Here is a 20908-nt window from a genome sequence, read left to right on the forward strand (position 1 = left end):
TGTTGTTACTTTGTTTATGGGCTGTATTAAAGTAAATCCACTGTTGCTGCTTCTTTGGTTGACATGGGTTTGGAACTGCATGGTCTGGCTGCAGAAAGTGTGTTTAAATATTTCCTCTATGGTTTTCTATGGAAAACTTTAAAAACATTTTAATTTTAAAAATCATCTACCTAGCCAACTTTTTTGTAAGTTGGGAAACAGGTAGTTATGAGCATGGGCTACCTGCCTATTTAATTTAGTAGCTCTAGGACAAAAAATATTGAGTATGGCACTTGTTTCAGTTATTATCTATAGTGGAACACTTGAAACATTTCAAATTGTTTTCTGCTGGAACACAAGCCACTTAAAACATTCCAATAGTACATTTCAAGTGAGACATGGAATTATTTTGAGTTTAGAACATTTTTTTTTCTTTTTATCATTTTATGGTCACCCATAATGAATGAACACGTTGAAAACTGTTTGAGCTATATGACTGAAATGATATAGAATACTTTAAACTAAACAAAAATCTTTGGGATAACAGTAACCCAGGTTAATTGTACATGCTTTTAGTTGGGATTCTCCATGCCTAGTGAGATAAGTGCTGAAGTAAATATTATATTTTTTGCTTATGTATCGCCTTGCATCCCAGCAAAGTTCCTCAGCACAATGGTTCAGAAGTGGGAATTGCCTTGAAGTACTTACAGTCTGTGTGGAATTTGAATTCTGTGATTTTATTTGGTGATTGGATGCTTCTTGAGAAGTATCGATTGGTGGTTGGGAATGGTGTTAACTCTATTCTGATTGGCCCACTTTGTCAGTGCGTTATGTGTGGTTTGAATCATATGATCTGTCATCCAGTCAGGTGCCTGATACATCTACAGTTCCTAGTTTACAAATACTAGAAATACAGATAAGAAGGTACCGTATTTTTCCAACAATAAGATGCCCCCAAGTACAAGACGACCCCCACTTTTCCAACCCAAAATTAAGAAATCAATATTTTAAAGATAGTGCAGAACACATTTTTATTTAGTAATTAGTTAACATTGACCTGATACACTCGGTGGGAGGAGGTCCAAACAGTCTCTCTGCAGCTCTATTTCCAGGTTCTTTTGTATAACTGATTACATTCAAGCACGAGTGAAACTGCTGATAGCTTGTCTCTGCAAACAGCCTTCCTCTAATTGATTTGTTCAGCATCAGCTGACATCAGTTACATCAGGCTCGTGATTGGAGGAAGTCTGGGAGACAAGCTATTTCACTCATGATTGGAGGCTAGCAATAGGAGGAAGCCTCTCTGCAGAAACAAAGTATGGGCAGTTTTGCAACCGCACGATTCTCGGCTGACTTCCTTGAATAAGACACCCTTCAGTTTTTAGGGTAAGGATTTTAGAAAAAAGTATCATCTTATAGTCGGAAAAATACGGTATGTATCTTTGGTATACAGCAGTTGATCTAAGTATATGCTAACAATCATGTAGATTTCTGCAAAAATATAATAGATCCATAAATATTATATTCCAACTCTTTAATTGTATCCCCGTTCACAGGGAAATTACTATCAACCCTTATTAATGTTCTCTGGGGTGTACAATATACACAGAATAAACACTTATGTTATACTAACATTACTTCTCACATTTTTAAAACAACCTTCCAATGACTTACAGAAAAAGATGGTGAAACCTGTTATTTCAAATGTTACATATACAATATAATTGCATCAAATTATTTCAACTTGTTTTGTTACTGGCTTGGGAGCTACAACTGATTTTTTAATACCTCTAATAAGGAATTTTGGTAGCAATCGGGCTCCAAAAATCCCAATAAATGCTTAAGGTAAATTGTCAAAAAACCCTCTAAATTAAACTTAGTTTGGAATTCTGTTATTAAAAAACAGTTTCCTCAGACCTGAATGTGTCCAAGGTAATAATACTATGAAAGGATACTATGAAAAGATACTATAAAAACACACATACAAACTACTATTTTTAAACTGGGATTTTGTGTTTAGTTTTATTCTATAAAAGCCTACTCAGTAATATTTGTCTAATTGACTGTGTAGACTAAAAGTATATAATATAACAAAATTGGGAAACCTTAAAATGCTGCTGTTTAATATATTTTAGGTTGTTCAAAAATTGTTTCCCATTTTTCTGTTTGTATTTTGTATGTTGCTATGTTAGGATCAAAGGATATCATAAACATTCAGATGTATTTTGATTAGGTTGCTTAATAAAATTGAATGCAGTACAGAACTTAATGCAGTGTTTTTCCAGATTATCTTTGAGAGTAAAGATAATGTCTTGCTGAAAAAAATGCTGTTAAAAACATTGTTTCTTTTTTTATAGCTGTAAAATTAAAATTCAACATCAGTATAGAGGTATACTATTTGCTTTATTAAAATGCTGTGTGTTGTAGTAGAGATAACAGTTCAAAATTAAATTAGGTCTTAGGCTTTGTCAAATTTATGGAATTAATTGTGCTTAGTTTTTGTTTACAAATTTAACTTCATAATTCTTCATAATTTTGAAATAGCATATTGTAACTAAAAGGTTTCTTATAGAATCCAGTTTGCCTGCTCTATCTGTAAATTCCGAACTTTTGAGAATGAAGAAATGGAGAAACATTTGCAAAGCAAATTTCATAAAGAAGTCTTGCGATACATTGGGACCAAGCTTCCTGATAAGACAGTAGAATTCCTGCAGGTACATCTTCAAAAAATCCTAAATTGATATAAGAGTATAAATAATAAGAAACTATTAACTGTCTGCACTATTGAGCAGTTTAATTAATTAATTAAATTAATCATTCAAATAAGTGCAAAATTATCAAAACATTTATTACTGTTATTAATATTACAGGTAGTCCTCACTTAACGACCACAATTGGGACCATAATTTAGGTTGCTAAGCAATGTGGTGGTTAAGTGAATTATCACGTGACCGCTTCACTTAGCAACTGCAATCCCAGCACTCCCGGCTGCTGTCGTTAAGCGAGAATCGTGGGTTAAGTGGACGGAGTCCCAGGTAAGCAGCACAGGGATGCCTCAGGGGGGTCTGAGAGGCCCAGCGCAGGCCATGTGTGAGTTGGGGGGATGCTGCAATGTGGCACAAAGCCACAGCTGTCCCTGGAAGCCTCAGCCCCCCCACCAGCACTTACAACTGCAGGGACTCTGTAACTCCCCCCTGCCTATCTTCCCCCCATCTATGCCCTCTTGGCCAGCCTGCACAGCGGAATTTTTCAGCAGTAGCCCTGGGGCTAGGGCTGAAGTAGAGGCCCGAGGCCTTTGGTGGTCTCAGCTAGCTGTCACCACCCCCAGGCCTTGACTTCAGCCCCAGTGCCACTGCCACTGAGAAATGCTGCCTCACACCCCACACCACTGGATTTTGCCACCTCACACCGTACCTCAAGCCATTCCTCTCATTTCTTCCCTAAAGTTGGCATCCCGTCCCATTCCTTCTGGAAGCCACACGTCCCGTAACTTCTGCAAGCCACACCTCTCATTTCTTCCCTAAAGCTGCTGCAGGGCAGCCAAAAGGCATGGATGGGGGAGAGATAGGCAGGTGTGGGGAGTTGCAGTGCCCCTGCAGTCGTAAGTACAGGTGGGCTGCCAAGTGCCCGAATTTTGATCATATGACCGTAGGAGCGCTGCAACAGCCATATTTTTGGGCAAGGATCATAAATCCATTTTTTCAGTGCCATCATAATTTTGAATGATCACTGAACAAATGGTCATTAAGCGAGGACTACCTGTATTGTTATTTAGATTTATTGTAGCCACCCACTCCAAAAGACTCTGGGCTGTTCATAAAACCAAGACTGAATATTTCAATTCTCATTTCAATACTTAAAAATGTCCTAATATTAGACAAGGTGCTAAGGTTGCTTGAAGAGTTACACATGATAGTTCATGGATTTTTGTAAAACTAAGTTTATTGTTACTATAAAATCATTTGTTTTAGCCACCGTAAAGGCTTCTGCTGTACATTTTCCTAACTGGTGATTAGGGCTTTCACGAAAAATGTAATTGAAATTGTACATCGCTACTTAACTATTCTGATCAAATCTTTCAGGGAAGAATGCAATGCTGGGGGTATAGTTGCAAAATCATCTGTTATTGGGCTGCTTTTATTCATAGTTTAAGGCCAGTAACTTGTATAGTTAATGCTGTCTACTCCCATTCCCTAGAAATACATTGTGAATAGAAACAAGAAGATTGGGAAGCGCCGACAAGAGCTGACTGAGAAAGAGGGCACAAAACCAAAGCCTGACCCCTTCAAGGGTAAGAACAACATTATTAAGAGTAGAAGACCATCTGCTATGCATTAACTATCATCTAGAAATTGTATACAATGCTGCAGTGATCTTAATCCCTCTGAGAAATAACATTGAAGCAAGATATAGAGGTAGTCCTCACTAATGACAGTGCTGAACAAATGATATTTACAACTGGTCCTCAAAGTTACAGCTGTTGCAGCGCACCCACAATCACGTGATGAAAATTTGGGTATTTGGCAGCCTGCCTGCATTTACAACTGGAGGGTGCATTTCAGCTCCCCCCACTGCCTGTCTCCCCCATATCTGCCCTTTTCACTGCCCTGCACTCCGCTGCCCCTGCTGCTCCACCAGCTGAGCCTTCACTGTCTTCTGCTGCTGACAAGGCGCACCCAGCCTGGCTCTTCGTGAGGCTGCTCCTGGCCATGCACAGCCTTCCCAAAGCCTCCCAAGACCTCATGCAGCCAGCAGCTGCCTTGTAAAGGGCCAGGCCCGGTACACCTCATCAGGAGCATGAGGAAGATGGCAAAGTTTCAGCTGGGAACCATAGGGGCAGTGGATGGCAGGATTACCAAAAGAGCAGAAATGGTGGGGGATGAGGTTGAGCGGGGGCAAGCACAGCAGGGCAAGAGAAACATAAGGTCCTCACCTAATGATAGCATAGTCCTGGCTTAACAACCATAACCAGAAATACTCGAACTCTGTCGCTAAGCAATGCAGTCATGTGATGTTTCATCTAACGACTGCATCACTTAGTGACAGAAATTCTGGTCCCGATTAGGGTTGTTAAGCGAGGACAACCTGTAATGCAAGAAAACCAAGTCCAAATTTTAAAAACTTATAACACAAGTACTAGTCTGAGGCAGCATGAATATAGTGGAAAATGCAGTACCATGCAGGAAGAACAAGAAATGAAACAGAAAGGGATATTTATCTCTTGTCAAATTATTTGTTTATTTTACATTCATATCTTGATCTTAAGCATTAAACATGAGATTATTCTATTTTTATCTTAACCCTGTGAAATAATTCAATAATTAATAAATTAATTTTTATCTTTCCACCAGGAATTCAAGAAGTCATATTGCCTGTCCAAAATTTTCCCACTATAGCAAAGCCATGCTTGGTTGGACTGAGAGATAGTCATGACCCCAAATCACTCAGTATGTTTTCATGGCTGAGAGTGCCTTGAATCTGGGTTTAACTGATCATTTACTGCAATTCCAAGGATAATATAGAGATTTGGAAAAAAAAAAAAACCCACTTAGAACACCAGGTTGTGGGAGACTGATCTAGCACCAAACATGTCTAGAGACACCAGGTTAGGAAGGTTGCCTTATGCATCAGAAAGCCAGAGCATGTGAAATTACAAGTTTGTCCTGTTTCAGGGAATTAGTTGGCATTGATAAGAGTAGAGGAATGTATAGACATAACTAAATATGGGCACAAATGCTTTCTTTGACAACTCTCTGAAATACCTATATAAAACTTGTTAAGATGGGACTTTTGATTTTAGTCGCACCTCTTCTTGTGATGGCACTCTATGGCCTCCTGCTGCACTTGGAAGTTTGGGAGATTGAGTTGTAGTCCTGATTTCTCAAATGTTGTCCGCTCCCATATTAGATGGAGCAAACTGAAAACAAGCAGAGAGCAGTGAAAGAAGTTATTCCCAGGTTTATATTACCAATTCTTTAGAATCTTGTAAGAACTTTGTCAGGAGTCTAGAATTACTTCATTAACAAAAATGTAACAACTCCATGCCCTATTTTTTCCCTTGCACTCCAAAATGTCTATCTTTAATACAACTTTAATTTTATGTTTGCAGCCCTTGATAACGCTATCAGATATAACATGATAATATTGGAAAATAGAGTTTTCTTCATGATAAATTATGTTACTTTTTAAAGCTATATAGGTTGATAGTACCAGGAAACAGACTTTTTAATAGTTATCACAAGCACATGCACATTTTTAAACAAGGAAATTTGGTTTACATATTCAGACTGTAGCTATTGTGGTAATAATTTTATATGTTTCATTCTTATAGCCCCAGCATTGTATGAGAAGAATGCTTGTAATTTTTTTAACAGCATATCCAGGACCATCTGTAGTTTATGTTTCAATTTTATGGGAAACATCTAATTTATACCTTTTCAGGAATTGGCCAGGAGCACTTTTTTAAAAAGATAGAAGCAGCTCACTGCATGGCTTGTGACATGCTAATTCCTGCACAACAACATCTTCTTCAGAGACATCTGAGATCTGTCGATCACAACAGGAATCGCAGAGTAAGCAATATAATTCTTTTTGGACAAGTCTATTAACTAGAAAATAACAGCCTTGCAGCATATAGATATGTATAGAAAGAACAAATAAATTTGTCTTGATAGCTACCTTTCATCCAGGGATCAGTTAAAGTAGAAAGAATTTCCATGTCTCCTTTCTTTAAAAAAAAAAAGGAAATAGTGTCTAGTCAAATCATTTAAAGGCAGTATATGTAGTAATTCTTCTGTAAGCCTCAGACTTTTAATAATAAAGTTATACGAAAAAGTAAGTACACCCCATGTAAAGTTTTTTTCTTTTTTTAACATATGTGGACATATCAACATTTATCTTCATTATAACAGTATATAAAGAAAAAGGTGATATAAACTATGAAAAATTGACTTAGCAATCATTTATTTAACAAAAAATTAACAGATATCCCATTTCCTTCTGTGGAAAAAGTAAGTACATGGTGATACGACACACTTCAACAAGAAGGAGCAAATCAGACTAAATGTCTGAGGTTTAAATAAGTCAGGTTCCTCCCAGATCATCTCTAATTATGTTCTAACATTTGCATCTAATCTGGTACATTTGATTCTAATTTTAGGTAATTGAGGTAGTGATAAATGTAGGGGCATACTTACTTTTTCCACATGCAGAATTTGCATTTATGTTTATTTAAATTACATAATGAATTACAACATGTAAATGGTGCGTGATATTTGTTATGTTATATCCCTTTTATCTATCAATATTGTTGAAATAAAAATCAAATATCTGTATGTTGAATTACGTTGAAAAAGTCAAACATTTCCGTGGGGTGTTCTTACTTTTTCACACGACTGTATGTGTAATAGTTCCAGTTTGAATGGCAGTAAAAGATGATACCAAGAAACCTTACTGTGCTGTATAAAAATAAGAGATTAATGTAAGATTAGAAGTCAGAGTCCTGGGTTTGTGTTCTCAGTACTGTCCTTCCCCTTTATAGAGTGAGAAACGCTTTTCAAAATTAAGTAGAAATGATGAATACTATAGAAATACTTCCATTGTATTAGTGTTGCTTTCATCTTTCAGAAACATGTTTAACTTTTTCTGCCTTTAAACTAAACCATGATCATTAGTGGTTTTAACCCAAACTGATAAAAAAGAGAAAGAATACTATTAATGGACATCTATGAAAGAAGTCAACTGTCTTTTTCCATTCTGCAGTAAGAATTATTGCATTCTCCTTTAGGTATCTATATAAGAATAATCAAGAAAAGACACATTTTTGAAATATAAATGGTTAAAAGTATTGTGGAAATACAGTATCACCTTGTCTTCAATAACAGGTGGCATGAATCCACTTTAACAGAGATATTTAAAGAATCTTTGCTTCATACAACCATATTTTAATTTCCTGTTCTATATTCAAGTTTTATAAAGATTATATCATTTTGATTCACTTGGTTTGGATACAGTTCCTTTCTATGAGTGGAAAAAGTCCTTTCAGTCATGAAAGGGAATGAAAACCACTAGAGGTTTCTGCTAGAGGAAGGTGATTTGGGCTAATTTTCCCCAAAGTGGAACAAATTTGGGAGAGTACAGTGGAGCTCCATAGGACAGGACAATTTGCAGAAAATAAAAATCCTTTCTCCCAATCCACACTAAGAACAGAGTTCTGTAATGGAGAACTATGGAAACTCTAGATTGAATCCTGTATAACTTGAAACTGCCTAGGCCAAAAACCTCACCAAAAGGTCTAATAAGAATTTGCTGGCTGTTTTTAATCTTAAATATTTATGTTTCATAGAGTCATAAGCATGTACTGCTACTGAGATGATGCTCTGAAATAGTAAGAGAGAATAAGGAATGCAGTTTTCCATGTCAACCTCATGTTTATTTTGTACTTAACCATCAGAATTACCTATACATTTTATGTGTTCTTTCCAGATGGCAGCTGAACATTTCAAGAAGGCTAGTTTTCATGTAGCTAAAAGTGTCCTAAATAGCAAGCAAATTGTGAAAATGCTAGAAAAGTATCTCAAGGTAAGAAAGCAGGATATTTGCTGCTCAGTCCAACTTCTGTCAGAGCAGTGGAGCAGAAACTCCAGTTTGGTCTTGACTGAGCATTTCATTAGTTACTGAGTATGCTGCATGTGACTTTCATATAAAATGAAGAAACAGTGCTATTTGTTCTCTTGTGCATAGTCTGAGCCTAGAAATAGTGTCTATCTCAAAGGAATTCACTTTTTTCCAGATGCATTGGATACTTATTCTAATGACTAGCAGAAAGTGTGTAAGAAGTCTTTAGCTGTTTATAAGTGGTGATGAAGAAATTTAAATTAAATCTGACGAGGATAGTGTAGTAAAACTGCTGTGTGGGAGCATGGTGCCCAAAATCAGCACTGCTTGAAATATTTCTGTTTGTGGATAAAGCTCTGTATTTCTTGCTTATGGCAAGGAGTGATCTTTCTTGAATGAAATAGCTCTGCTTTGATCTCCCAACATTCCAAAGCATTTATTTTCCCTGTATTCTTCCCAAAGATCCTGTGTGGAAATAATTGACATCAGCTTAGCCAATCTCAACTGTTAAGAGACAGGTATATGAGGTGACAAAAATACTTGCATATGGCTCTATAGGTCAGACTAGCATTTTGCCCTGCTAAGAACTGAAAAGACAGTACAGTCTCCAAAGCAGGAGTGTGATAAACCCATAATGGGAAGAGTGCATGCCTAGATGGGCACTTGCATGTCATGTGGACACTTCTGGTGACCATCAAGGGTTTGCTTATGTAGCATACATGGCCATAGATAATTGATGAGTTCCACTTCTGAGAGGAAAGATGGCAATCGTCTGACCAAGTGAAGATGAAAAGCAAGTTTGGCTGCTACTGTGCCCTGGGAATCCAGGAGCAATCCAAGATTCAACAGGACCCTCTTTTGGCAAACATGAATCATGGGGTCTTGTGTCTCTGCACCTCCTCCCACTGGCAACACTTTGGTCTTATTCAGACTGACCACCTGCCAATTAACTAGTTTCTGCTAGGCAAGCACTAGCAAAACCGAGACACTGCTCTCCGGGTCCATTGAAAGAGACTTTGAGCTGAGAACATCAGCCTATTGTTGGTACTGATGGCCCATATATTGAGGCTGTTTTCCCTTAGCGGCCTCTCATACACGTTGAACAAGAGGGGTGACAAAATAAACCCTGCGGTAGCTCACATGAGAGAGCCCTGGGGCAGATGAGCAGTTGCCCAGTGCCACCCTCTGGGATCTCTCGGAGGAAAAAATGGAACCACTCAAGCGCAACTCCGTCTACCCCTGCTAGGGTCCGCAGGTGCCTCAGCAACACCTCATGATCAACAGTATCAAAGGCTGCCGACAGGTCTAACAGAATCAGCATGGACACCTGACCTTTGTCCATCAGCAGGAGGAGATCTTCGACCCACCCAGCACAGTCTCCGTACCATACCCAGGTGCAAAACCAAGCTGAAAGGGGTGAAGGAAATCTGAGGATTCCAGGTAATGCCAGAGATGCCCCGTCAAAACACTTCTCATCACCTTCCCCAAGAAAGGAAGGCTGAAGGCAGGGTGAGATTGTTGACATCAAGAGATGATTCTTGAATACTACCCTAATGCTTCCTGTCCTAAAGGATGATGGCACCTTGCCCTTCCTGAGGAAGCCTGTGACAGTCTCCACCAGTCCGGGACTCTGAATCCCTCTCCCCAATTTGTTTATTAGTGATTAATGGACAAATCCAAATTGCAGGGTAGAGCCTAATGCTCTTTGAAAGTCCAGAACATCAATAAATAAAGCCGATTGGCTGATTTTTCGGCCAAAGAAGATGGCGCTACTTGTGTTACACGTGCATGGATATTCTTTCATGGAAGCAATTAGTCTGGTCTGAATTTGATCCAACTGGATCATAGAACAGATTCTTTATTTCTGGATACAGAAATCATTACTATATTATCCAGCCCAGTTTTTGTGGGTGGGATTCAGTGGATACAGAGAGGCACGGGACTCTTCACTTTGCTGCCCCCATGAGTATAGGAGTTCAGAAATTATTACTTGTATTTGATCAGGTAATGGGCTAGATTCTGCCCTTGGCATGCTGCTGCCTTTTGTTGTACACATGTCAGAGAAGAGTTACAAGAACGGGGAGGAGGGAACACAATGATTTTGGACACTATCATGGTACAGGCAGGTGTACAATTAGTGTATCCCTGATGCTTTCATATGGTATTTTCTTTATTAAAGAACTGAAATCCTCCTTAGAGCTAAATAAAGCTCGGTCCCCATAGTAGACAGTGCCAAGATTTGACCTCAATCTGAATAAGATTAGCATAGCTTCTATATATACAATTCCCAGTACAGTTGTCACTTAGTTTTCTTGGACACATAAAGTAAGCTACTTAATAAAACCACTGAAATCTGTAAGTACCCGTTATTAATTATAGCCCTATGTCAATGCTGGACTTTGCGAATAGGGTGTGAGAGAGCTGACTTACTTGGCTGTTGAATAAAACTGGCCATTTCTTAAAGATGGGAGTTTCTGCCTCTAAATTGTATGCTCTAAAAGTAATTTGAGAAATGAGGAGTCTTCAGAGGTCACAGGTACTGTATTTTACCTAATATTTACTCCATTTACCTATTGTAAAATTGCCCCTGTAAAGCCACAGTGAACACGCTACAACATATTGGAGTCCATTCTTCCTCCTGTAAGGCAGAGACTTAGCCAATCTTCAGATAGTCTCAGGAGATTTAGTGTGCCAACAATGATATGTAAAGAACTTGAATAAAATATAGACCAATTTCTTGGGTAAATTGAGACAGAAGAGGGATTTGAGCCCTTCTGCATTGAAGTAGATGCTCACTTTTCAGACATTCAATCTCAAACTTCTGTGTTCTAGGTCTGAGGCTCTCTAAGACAAGATCAGATGGCTAAACAACATTGATAACATTTTACTTCCTCCCTTTATCAGGGTGATGATCCATTTACAGATGAAAATATTGACCAAGATGTTGAGGAACCTGAAGTTTTAGAAGGTCCAGAAGGTGAAAAGGAAAGTGCTACTGTAGAGAAAAGAGAAAATGCTGGGGAGGTCATCAAAACCACTGAAGTCAGTGAAACTAGTAAACCAGAAGGGGATGAAGCACCTTGCTCTTCTGCAGATTTTTCAAAAGATGAAACTGCAGTGAAGGAACAACAGGCAGAAGAGAAACCAGGTGTATCAGAAACAGAAGAAGTACCTCCTCAAGAAAATCGTGATGAGAGAACCGAAGAAGTCCAAGTGGAAAAGCAACAGCGTGGGGAGACCGGGAAGGAAAACTCCCCTGAAATAATAACAGCTGAAAACAGCAGTGTTAAGGAGGATCCTGTGGGGGTAACAAGTATAGAGCTGTCTCAGGAATGATCATATGAATGATTGTGTGGATGTGTTTTTCCTGCTTTGCTATATAATCTTTTCAGTAGTCCCTCTTCATAATCTTTTGTTGTATATTCCTGAATTGTTGCCAACTTTGTTCTTGTCTGAAGGAAAGGATTCATCTTTCTGTATGGGAAACAGTCTAGTACTGTATTGTGAAGAAGATAGAAATTGGCACGCTTTTCAGGTTACTCAGCTGTAAATTGATATCTTCTTGCATTTAGAACAAATAGAAATAATAGAAATAAATAAATATGTTGATATTGAAATCCTTTTGGCTGTTCACTTTCCAATACCGAAAGGAAATATGGCTTCATTTTGAAAACTGAATTAACCCTCTTATTAAGGAGGAAGTAGATGTTAAATGTCTTTATTTTTTTCCTGTAAAGGTGATTATTCATTTAAGTTTCTGGGAAAAGAATTTGCCGCCATAAAGACTGTTAATGTCATTTATCCAGTTTGCAGTATTGCATGAAAAATAGCATCTGTAATTATATATAAAATTTTAAGCACAAACTTATTGTGTTTCACACCTGCATTGTCATTTATGCTGTGCATTATTTCAGATGTCGTATGGGGGACGATAAGCTGGTGCTTCTTCATTATGTTGTAGAGAAGCATATGTGAGGAGGAAAGTTATGGCAACACTGCAGTCCCACTTCCCTCTTTCTTTCCCAAAATCTGTCAGAGGAGTATTATTCAGAGAGTAGATTGCCAAAAACTGCTCGGGGCCAGGAATAATGAAACAATACCAAGGCCAGCAAAATAAAGATACATTGTTATGATTGATGCTTGTAGCATAACATTTTAAAGTAGAATGAACACTCTTCTTTCTTTGAATAACAGCAAAATCCTTTGTCTTAGCATTTAAATAAACTTCCAACATTGAAAATTAGTGTCTGGTATTAATTTAATTGGCTCCAGAAAACATAATTATTCAAGCTAAAAGACTTGCATTGACTATGTTGTCAAGGTGCAGACTTCTTTTCTCATTTCAAAATGACAGAGCTGTAAGACAAGAGAAACTCTTCTGACAGTGTACGAAAGGTTAAATAAATATTAATTCCAGATCAAATTTCTGAATCACGTGTATATGATAATAACAATTTCAACTTTTCATGAGAGACAAAAATATGCATTACCAATATTAACATTTTATGGGTTTTTTTCTGCACATAGATGGATTTTATATGTATGACCATGCTCACAAGTTATTGAGTACACCTAAATCACATATGTTTTTAGTCTGAAGCATGATTTCTAAGCATTTTTCTTCTGCCAGTAGTTCAGAATGGGCAGAGGAATCTTTACATTCTACCCACTTGCTGTGAGGGAATGTAGCAGATCATTGAAATCGTATTGTGCACTCTTTTGAAGTTATCAAAGGTGTGACTACCTATTTTAATAAAAGGCATTGATTTCCATTCGCAACAGCTTGTAAAGCAGACTATCTGGTTTCCATCAAGTTTGATAGTTAAGATCATTTAGAACTGTTGATAGCCTGGAATTAAAATATCTACTGTCAGCCATAAACATTTGGATATTTTTCTTTGCATTTCATGTGTACTCACTTCCAAGGACCTAGTCATCACATTGTACTAAGTGGCTTGTTAATCAAGCTTTATTGAATAAACCACAATGGCAGGGCTCCTACACACTATACACGTGGCTTAGATATAGTATAAATCCAACTACTTAGTAGCAGAACATGTGCTTTGTGGGCAGAAGTTTCCAGATTTGTGTACAATTTCCAACCAGGGAACTATGTTCATTTTCTATTCACAAAACAACAGTCACATGCCCATTTAATGACTAACAAATTGATAACTGCATAAGTTTTTATTGATCAGTTTAATTCAGATGCATGCACAATAGCCAAAGAAACAGAATTGGAGGGACCTTGGAGGTCTATTCCAATGTCTTGCCCAAGACAAGAATCCTCATACCATCCCAGATAAATGGCTATCCAATCTTTGCTTGAAAACCTCTAGTGAGCGAACATCCATAGCTCCAAGAGACAGGCTGTTCCATTGCTTAATGCCTCTTTCGGGAAATTCCTCCTACTTTCGAGTTTAAATTTCCCTTTGTAACGTTTTCACCTGTTGGATCTCTTCTAGTCTTATAAGCTATGGAGAATAAATCCACACCCTTTTCCTTGTGACAGCACCAAGTATTGGAAGATTGCTATCATGTCTTCCTGCAGAGAGTACAGGAGGTGACCTTGACAGAAATATGCAAGAACTGTTACCTAGTCAAAGAGGGCTAAAACATTCTAAGTCCTGGGAAGCAAGATAATAGTTGGAAGTGGCTCAGGCAAACACCTTCCTGATTCACTGGGGTAAAAGAATGAGGGGAGGGATAGCACAATCACACATGCAAGATTTTGATATTGCTTATCAGAATAAACTACAGGTAGTCCTCGGGTTACAACCATTCATTCAGCGACTGTCCAAAGTTACGACAGCACTGAGTGAATGGTATTTACGACAGGTCCTCATAGTTCCAGCCACTGCAGCATCCCCATGGTCACATGATCACAATTTCTGGTGTCCCTGGCCAGCTTCCCCACAAGTGAAGTCAATGGGGAAGCCGGCAGGAAGTTGGAAGTCACAGTCACGTTTGGTGACTGTGGTTAATGGCCCACGTTTGGTCCTTGGTTAATGGCCCACGTGGTCCTTGCTTAATGATGGCAACCGAGACTGCTGGAACTGCTGTCGTTAAGTGACACAATCATGTGACGCACTTTATGACCACATCACTTAGCAACACAAATTCCAGCCCCAATTGCCATCATAACCTGAGAACTACCCATATAGTTATAGTCTTTTGATCTGGCCTACCTAGTGGAGCAGATGCTTTCCTCAGACTTCGTTAGGCTAAACATACCCAATTCTTTTACCTGTTCTTTAAGCCCCTCACCATCTTCATTGCACTCTTTCCAGCTCCTCAGCATCCGCCTTGTATTGTGACCAGAACTGAATACAATATTCCAGGTGTGATCTGACCAGTCAGCATAGAAAACTATACTGTCAGACATCGCATTACCTCTTTCGATAGCTATCACACACTCCTGCTCATACTTAATCCATGATCTACCAGGACATCCAGATGTTTCCTACATTGTAGCTTGCATCTAGTTTTTCCTAAGTTCACAACCCTACATTTCTTGCCAATTAATTGCATTTTATTAGAAAGGGCCCAGTGTTCAAGACTATCAAAATCCCTTTGAACTTTGAGCTTATCTTCTGAGGTGTTAGCAATACATTCCAACTTTGTATCACGTGCAAATTTGATTAGCATACTTTTATCCCCTCATTTAACTCATTTATGAAAATACTGAAGAGTATTGGGTCCAGGACAGAACCCTTATGAAAAAGTTCCCTCTACTGATGGAATTTGGAAAGTGGTGTGTTTTACCTCTCACTTTCTATGAGAACAGAACATTCTTTCAATTTTGTGTTTGGCAAGTATTTTGTATTACAACTTGTAAATTTCTCTATATTTGAAACAACGTTCCTCTTACTTCATCACATTGCCATCACAATTCTGAAAAGTTGCCTGTATATTGCTTAACATATTTTTCTATTCATTATTGTTTCTAATCTTACAGACTCAGTATAAAATGTTCCTCACAATCATTACAGTATGTGATTTTCATCAAGATCTGCAAACTGTTTAATACAGAAGATGGGTTTGGGGGGTATCTTGTGACTATTCCATACATTCTGAGCTACAATTTAAATCAACTGTCTGCTCATAGTCATGTGCTACTGAAAACTGCACACCACAAACCCACAGATTTGTTAACTTACTATACTGGTTAGGTAACATTTTCTTCCAATATGTTGTTTGTAGAAGAGGAAGCAAAACTAGTGGAGAAAAAGATAAGGATAGATAAAAGAGATGCAGTGGAAAACTTTGAGAGATTTTCTGTTGGAGAAGGCTTTGGAGTCCTTGGGGTTCTGGAGGGAATTCTTGGCAGCTTGGTATCTAGACAAGGCAACCATCAACAGGCACATAGAGATAAAAAACATCTACACACTATTCAAAAGAGACAATAGAAAGGAAAACAAAAGACCAGAACATCTCCTCACCAGCAATCATCACCCAGATAAGCAGAGATTAACACCAAGATTACCACCAGACATACAATCAAGCAGTAAACAATACCCTAATCAAGGAACTACCAGATATAAAAATAAAACCCACACCCACACTGGCAGGGCATGCCACAGTATATAAACAGAGAGCAAACCCCACTCCGTTCTAGCACTGAAGATGTTACCTAGCCAGGTAACGAAATGTTTGCAAGAAAAGAACCAAGCTCAGAGAACCCCAAGGACTCCACAGTTCAACCCTGAGCTTCTATTGCAGAAGGCTTTTGCAAACTTATAGATTATTTGGTTTTAATTGTTAATTGTTAATGCTTCAAGGTGACACTGCACCTTAATTCTGCCGTTCTGGTGATACAAATTAATTTAATCATAGAATCATAGAATTGTGGAATTGAAAGAGCTAAGAATCAACTTGGATATTTAAAAAAAATAATTTCAATGGATAGAATTCAACTTTGCACTAGTGGATTTTTTATATTATGACAGAACTGTCTTCTGTACTTTTGCAGTCCCCCAGGGTTTTCAAATTCTGCTCAGTAAAATAATAGGGACTTTGGGGCAGCATTTGAGGATGTACAATTTATCTCTCTTCTTCAGTTAGCAGATATTTCCCCCACCCTTCCCAAAATTGAGTTGAGTTTAAACGTGCCTAGATGCTATGCTTTCTTGCAGACAACTCTCATCTTCATAAGAAAACCAAATAGTTATTTAGTTAGTTCTTGATTATGGTCACTGACCAGAATTCTGCAAATTAACAAAGTAAATGAACTGTTTCTGTTTCAAGTAAAAAAGAAAAAAAAAAGCAAGACAATCAGCTCTCCTTGATTTGATACTAATCAATAAGAAAGGCTTAGTTGAGGAAGCAGGAGTAGCAGAAACTTACAGCATCATGCTGGAGTACTTGATTTTAAGGGAAACTAAAACTGAGTATAGTCAAACATTTACATTGGGCTTCAAAAGTAAAATTTAATAAACCCAGGGTAATCTGAGGCCTATAAACCTAACTTCTCTAAAGAGAAATTGAAAGCTGTACACACTTAGTTTTGAAAAAAGATACCTCAGAACAGTTATTGATAGTACTTTTCAAATATCTGAAAGGTTGTCATACAGAAGATCAAGTCCTGTTCTTTCATTCCAGAGCACAAGATACAAAATAATATATTTAAGCCACAGGATGCCTGTTGAATATTGGAAAAAATACCTTTCCAGCAGTAACAGCAGCTCAACAGTACACCCAATTAACCAGAGAGGTGGTAGCCACCTTTTGTTAGCTATGTATAAGCAACATCCATCTAGGAAGCTTTGGACTCCTACACTGAACAGGGTGCAGGACTTCATAGCCTAAATGGTCCTTCCAACTTCTATGATTCTAGAATTTTGTTGGGTCTCATTCTACGTTCCCTCCATCTCATTTGCGGTTATTTAAAGTTGAAGGAAAGACAGTTATGATCCATTCATGTTTCTTTTTTCCCATTTCAGGGTCGAATACACTGAAAATAAATGTTACAGTTGAACTTTATAAATGTTCTTTAAATTAAAACTAAGAGAGATAACTATTGACTTACCCTTTTCTCTCAGTAAAACATACAGTTAAAAGTTAATATGTTAGGCTGAAATTTCCCCACAGAATATGAACTTTAAAAAAAATTGTAACAAGAGAATGATACAAGGAAGTGATATTTAGGAAGCATATTTTTTTACATAATGCTTTTTAGTAAGATATGAACTCCTCCCTTCTAACCCTATGATTCTATGAGTACACTAGATTATCAGCCTGTCATTCCTTTGCTACACGCAGCATTCCCTGCTAAAATGGTAAGGACATACTTGAATTTTAGAATGTTTGCATTAATATAAAATGGAAGGTTTGTTGCTGAATGCAGTAAAAGCCACATAGGATGGAGTAAAGTATCTGTAAATGAATAAGTAAACTTTTAAGCACCACTGTAGATAAATTTGTGTGCCTTGGTGTAGTATTTACTAAGGATGGAAAATCATAGGTTTCTGCCCCCTTGGTTATATGGAGTTGGGTATGTCAGGAGAAGCATGCAGTGAGTGGGAATGGATTATTGAAGAAATGTGGATGGTAAAACAAGAAGAGATGGGGTCAAGAGAAAATGGGTAATAAATGAATATGGGCTGAACACAGAAGAGGGTGACCATAACTACATAGAGGTGGTCATTATAAAAAGAATGAGGATCAAGTCCCAGGACACCCACCCACCCACACACATATATATATATATGAAGGAAGACAGAATAAATTGTTAGGAAGCAGAAAACTAAGAAAATAAGATTTCCTGCGATTCCCAAAAGCACTGGTGAGAAGTTTAAAACACAAAAGGCCATGTTTAAAGCAGTATATGAATGTGTGGAAGCAAAGATGGTTTGCAGGGTTAGGAATTGTATGAAAAATTATATTGACTAGCATTAGCTTTATTTCTTTTTATCTCCTGTTTTATTTTGCTTACTAATTCTTTGGGTCTGTGTATACTTTTCATAATGTGCCTTTCTCTGAAATGGAATAGTGAGATGGGTATGTATGTACATTAATAGTACTGTACAGATGCATATGGAATTCTTCCAGAAATTATGAATAGGCAAATTCCAGAGGAATATTGATCTTCCACTAGTCCAGTCCTATATCTGTTGCTCATATGCATTCCCACTTTCTCTCCAACTGATTGTTTTATACAAGTATTACTATTCTATAGAATGTTTATATTGTAGTGAGAAAACCGTAGTAACTGGTTTTACGCAATTTATTTTTGCACAATATATGGCTGCTTCCTGTAGCCATGTGTCTTATTTGGAAAATGGCCCAGATAATACCACTTTGAGTAAACAATACTGTAGCTGCTAATAACTGGGTTATTAGTGGGAATAACTCTGCCAGTGGTGGCCATGCTTCTGATTGCTACACTTTCACTAGTCTCTCTCCACCTCCACTTGGTTAATCGAGATGTCCCATTAATATAAATCCTCACTCGTCATCTCGAGTAAAAAAGGTGGTGCCGCCGAGCGCTGGAGTTACTGGGTATCAAGGCAGGCTTACGAACTGGCACCGTGACTGATTCGTGGTAACTGTAACTGGGCCGCCACCTCCCTCACCCCCTTCTATGGAGCGAAGGAGCCGGCCGACCTCCTCCCAACCCTCCAAATTCCACTTGTTCTGAAACGTCAAGTATAAAACAGGCATAGTTTTTCTCAGCTTGCCCGACCTTCTAGGCGGCCGCTCGTCATCTGCGCCACCGCCGCGGAGGCCGGGAGATCAGTGTGCCTGGATGGCCAAAGTCCTTGGCGCGAACAAAGACGCTCCTTCCGCTCTGCCGGGCCGGCCTGCCTGCTGAGGCTTGAGCCGGGAGACGGCAAGGGCACACACCGCTTATCACCCGGATGCTCTTTTCTCACCGGGAGCTGAAGCAAGAGGCGCGCTTCGGAGACCAAACTCCTCCCCTGTGGCGAAGAGGGGGAGGAGAGGTGGCGGCTGACCAGCACCTACTCTAACGGGAGTTGCTTCCTGAGACTCAAAGCAAATCTCCAGCAAATCAGGACATTTGCACGGCGGAAGGCTTTCTTATAGAGAGGCTTGTTTAGTTTATGTGCACTAGTGACGCGCTTCCGTGTCTTTTACTCGGTCGGATCCCCAGAACTGGAGAGCAGAAATGAGGATCTCACTAGAGGGCAGCAGAGAGGTACAGAAAGCGCGAGTCCTGTGCTGTCATCTAGCGGCCGTCCTCATTTTTACAGGCCAGATACGGGAAAGTGAAGCACCACGGAGTACTCAGTCCGAGGAGCAAAGCTTTTTAGGCTCGGAGCCAGCGGAGAGCTAATAAAGGAGGAGTGGTGCCATGTTATAGCCTTCAGGCAAAGTGGCGGCACGTGAAGTCGGATGTTGATTGGTGTCGCGCTCACAAATGGACCGTTCTGGAATGCGGCATCCTGGCATGGCGGGAGAGGAAGGCTGATCTTCCGGCTTGGTGGGTCCGTTTCGTGCATGAGAGAAAGATACGAGGGAATGACAGGGAAAAATCGCTCGCAGCTGCGACATTATTGAAGGAAAGGCAGTGCCCTTAGAAACAGGGGTCTTTCACCCACGGAGGCATCATCAACTCTACTTCCTGCTCGTCCCTGAGTCCTGTCGCAGAAATGAAGTCAATTTTACCTCCCGCCAGTCCTAGGACTGTTCGATTCAGGAGGCGTGTCTGTGCGAGAGTGAAACCTTGGATTCGAAGTCCTCTGTTTTACGCGAGGCGGGGCTTGCTGCGTGATGACGTAACACGCTGCGCGGTGAGGTCAGTGTAGTGCCGCCGTTGCTGGTCCCGCTGCCCGTCGCTCGGTCTGCTTTGGTCGTTTTACTTGCGGTACGCGACCCTCCCGGTGGAGTGCGGCGCCTTCTCTGTGGCTGGGGCTTTACGGTATTTGCCCTGATAAGGAGATTGCTGGCAACGCAGCCCGCTCCGGCTTATCGTTTGGTATCAGGTAAGAGCTGGGCCGGGCCGGGAGAGGCTGCGGAGGTTGGTATTCTCCTTGGGTAATTACGTTGCCTTGCCGGCGTAACCCGCATTGCGTAATGTGACCGTTGCGTCAGGCGGATTACGTATTTTGCGCCGGGGCCTATTGCGCAAAGGTCTTTTGAATCGCACCTTTTGGTGATGGGGTTCTTTCTAGGGTTTTCTGAGAGAGAAAGGAGCATTTTCTCTGTCTTTGCATGTATTTCGCAGTTATCGGACAAGTTGTGTGCGGGGCGATTGCGTGGTAGTCGATTTGGTATTTTGCACGGTTACGCGGATTGCGGTAGGTGCTGTGGAGAGCTTGGAGAGGATGCGGAGTTTGCGTAAGAGCGTCGT

At 39.4% G+C, this 20908-nt stretch overlaps 2 protein-coding genes and 1 long non-coding RNA gene across 11 annotated transcripts in view; 2 read left to right on the forward strand and 1 right to left on the reverse strand.

The window, feature by feature from the left end:
* AKAP8 (A-kinase anchoring protein 8) overlaps positions 1-12838 on the forward strand; it is a 33812-nt gene extending 20974 nt beyond the window's left edge. For 2 of the 4 annotated variants that reach the window (XM_088133521.1, XM_007431092.4), the window contains 5 exons: positions 2552-2693; positions 4177-4270; positions 6421-6551; positions 8464-8559; positions 11500-12838. In XM_088133521.1, the coding sequence (XP_087989647.1) occupies positions 2552-2693; positions 4177-4270; positions 6421-6551; positions 8464-8559; positions 11500-11931 (895 nt within the window). In that variant the 3' untranslated portion in view covers positions 11932-12838. Of the gene's footprint in view, positions 1-2551; positions 2694-4176; positions 4271-6420; positions 6552-8463 lie in introns of all 4 variants that reach the window. The other 2 variants (XR_003085020.2, XM_007431093.4) reach the window with 2 other exon arrangements.
* The window catches only part of LOC112540983 (uncharacterized), a 31041-nt gene extending 11484 nt beyond the window's left edge, over positions 1-19557 (reverse strand). The window contains exons 1-3 of one of the 3 annotated variants that reach the window (XR_015794705.1): positions 19280-19557; positions 6658-6706; positions 5786-5896 (exon numbers count right to left, since the gene is read on the reverse strand). This is a non-coding gene — a long non-coding RNA (uncharacterized LOC112540983). Of the gene's footprint in view, positions 1-5741; positions 5897-6657; positions 6707-19279 lie in introns of all 3 variants that reach the window. The other 2 variants (XR_015794704.1, XR_003085022.2) reach the window with 2 other exon arrangements.
* Positions 19558-19732: 175 nt separating this feature from the next.
* Positions 19733-20908, forward strand: part of BRD4 (bromodomain containing 4) — a 95489-nt gene continuing 94313 nt past the window's right edge. For 3 of the 4 annotated variants that reach the window (XM_088133513.1, XM_088133516.1, XM_088133517.1), the window contains exon 1: positions 20360-20540. The gene's annotated coding sequence lies outside the window, so the exon portion shown is untranslated. Of the gene's footprint in view, positions 19754-20359; positions 20541-20908 lie in introns of those variants that run through there. The other variant, XM_088133520.1, reaches the window with a different exon arrangement.

Source organism: Python bivittatus, unplaced genomic scaffold, assembly GCF_059951505.1.
Source record: "Python bivittatus isolate LINGU-HERP-01145 unplaced genomic scaffold, Pbiv_v1 ctg000080_np1212, whole genome shotgun sequence".
Classification (NCBI taxonomy): domain Eukaryota; kingdom Metazoa; phylum Chordata; class Lepidosauria; order Squamata; family Pythonidae; genus Python; species Python bivittatus.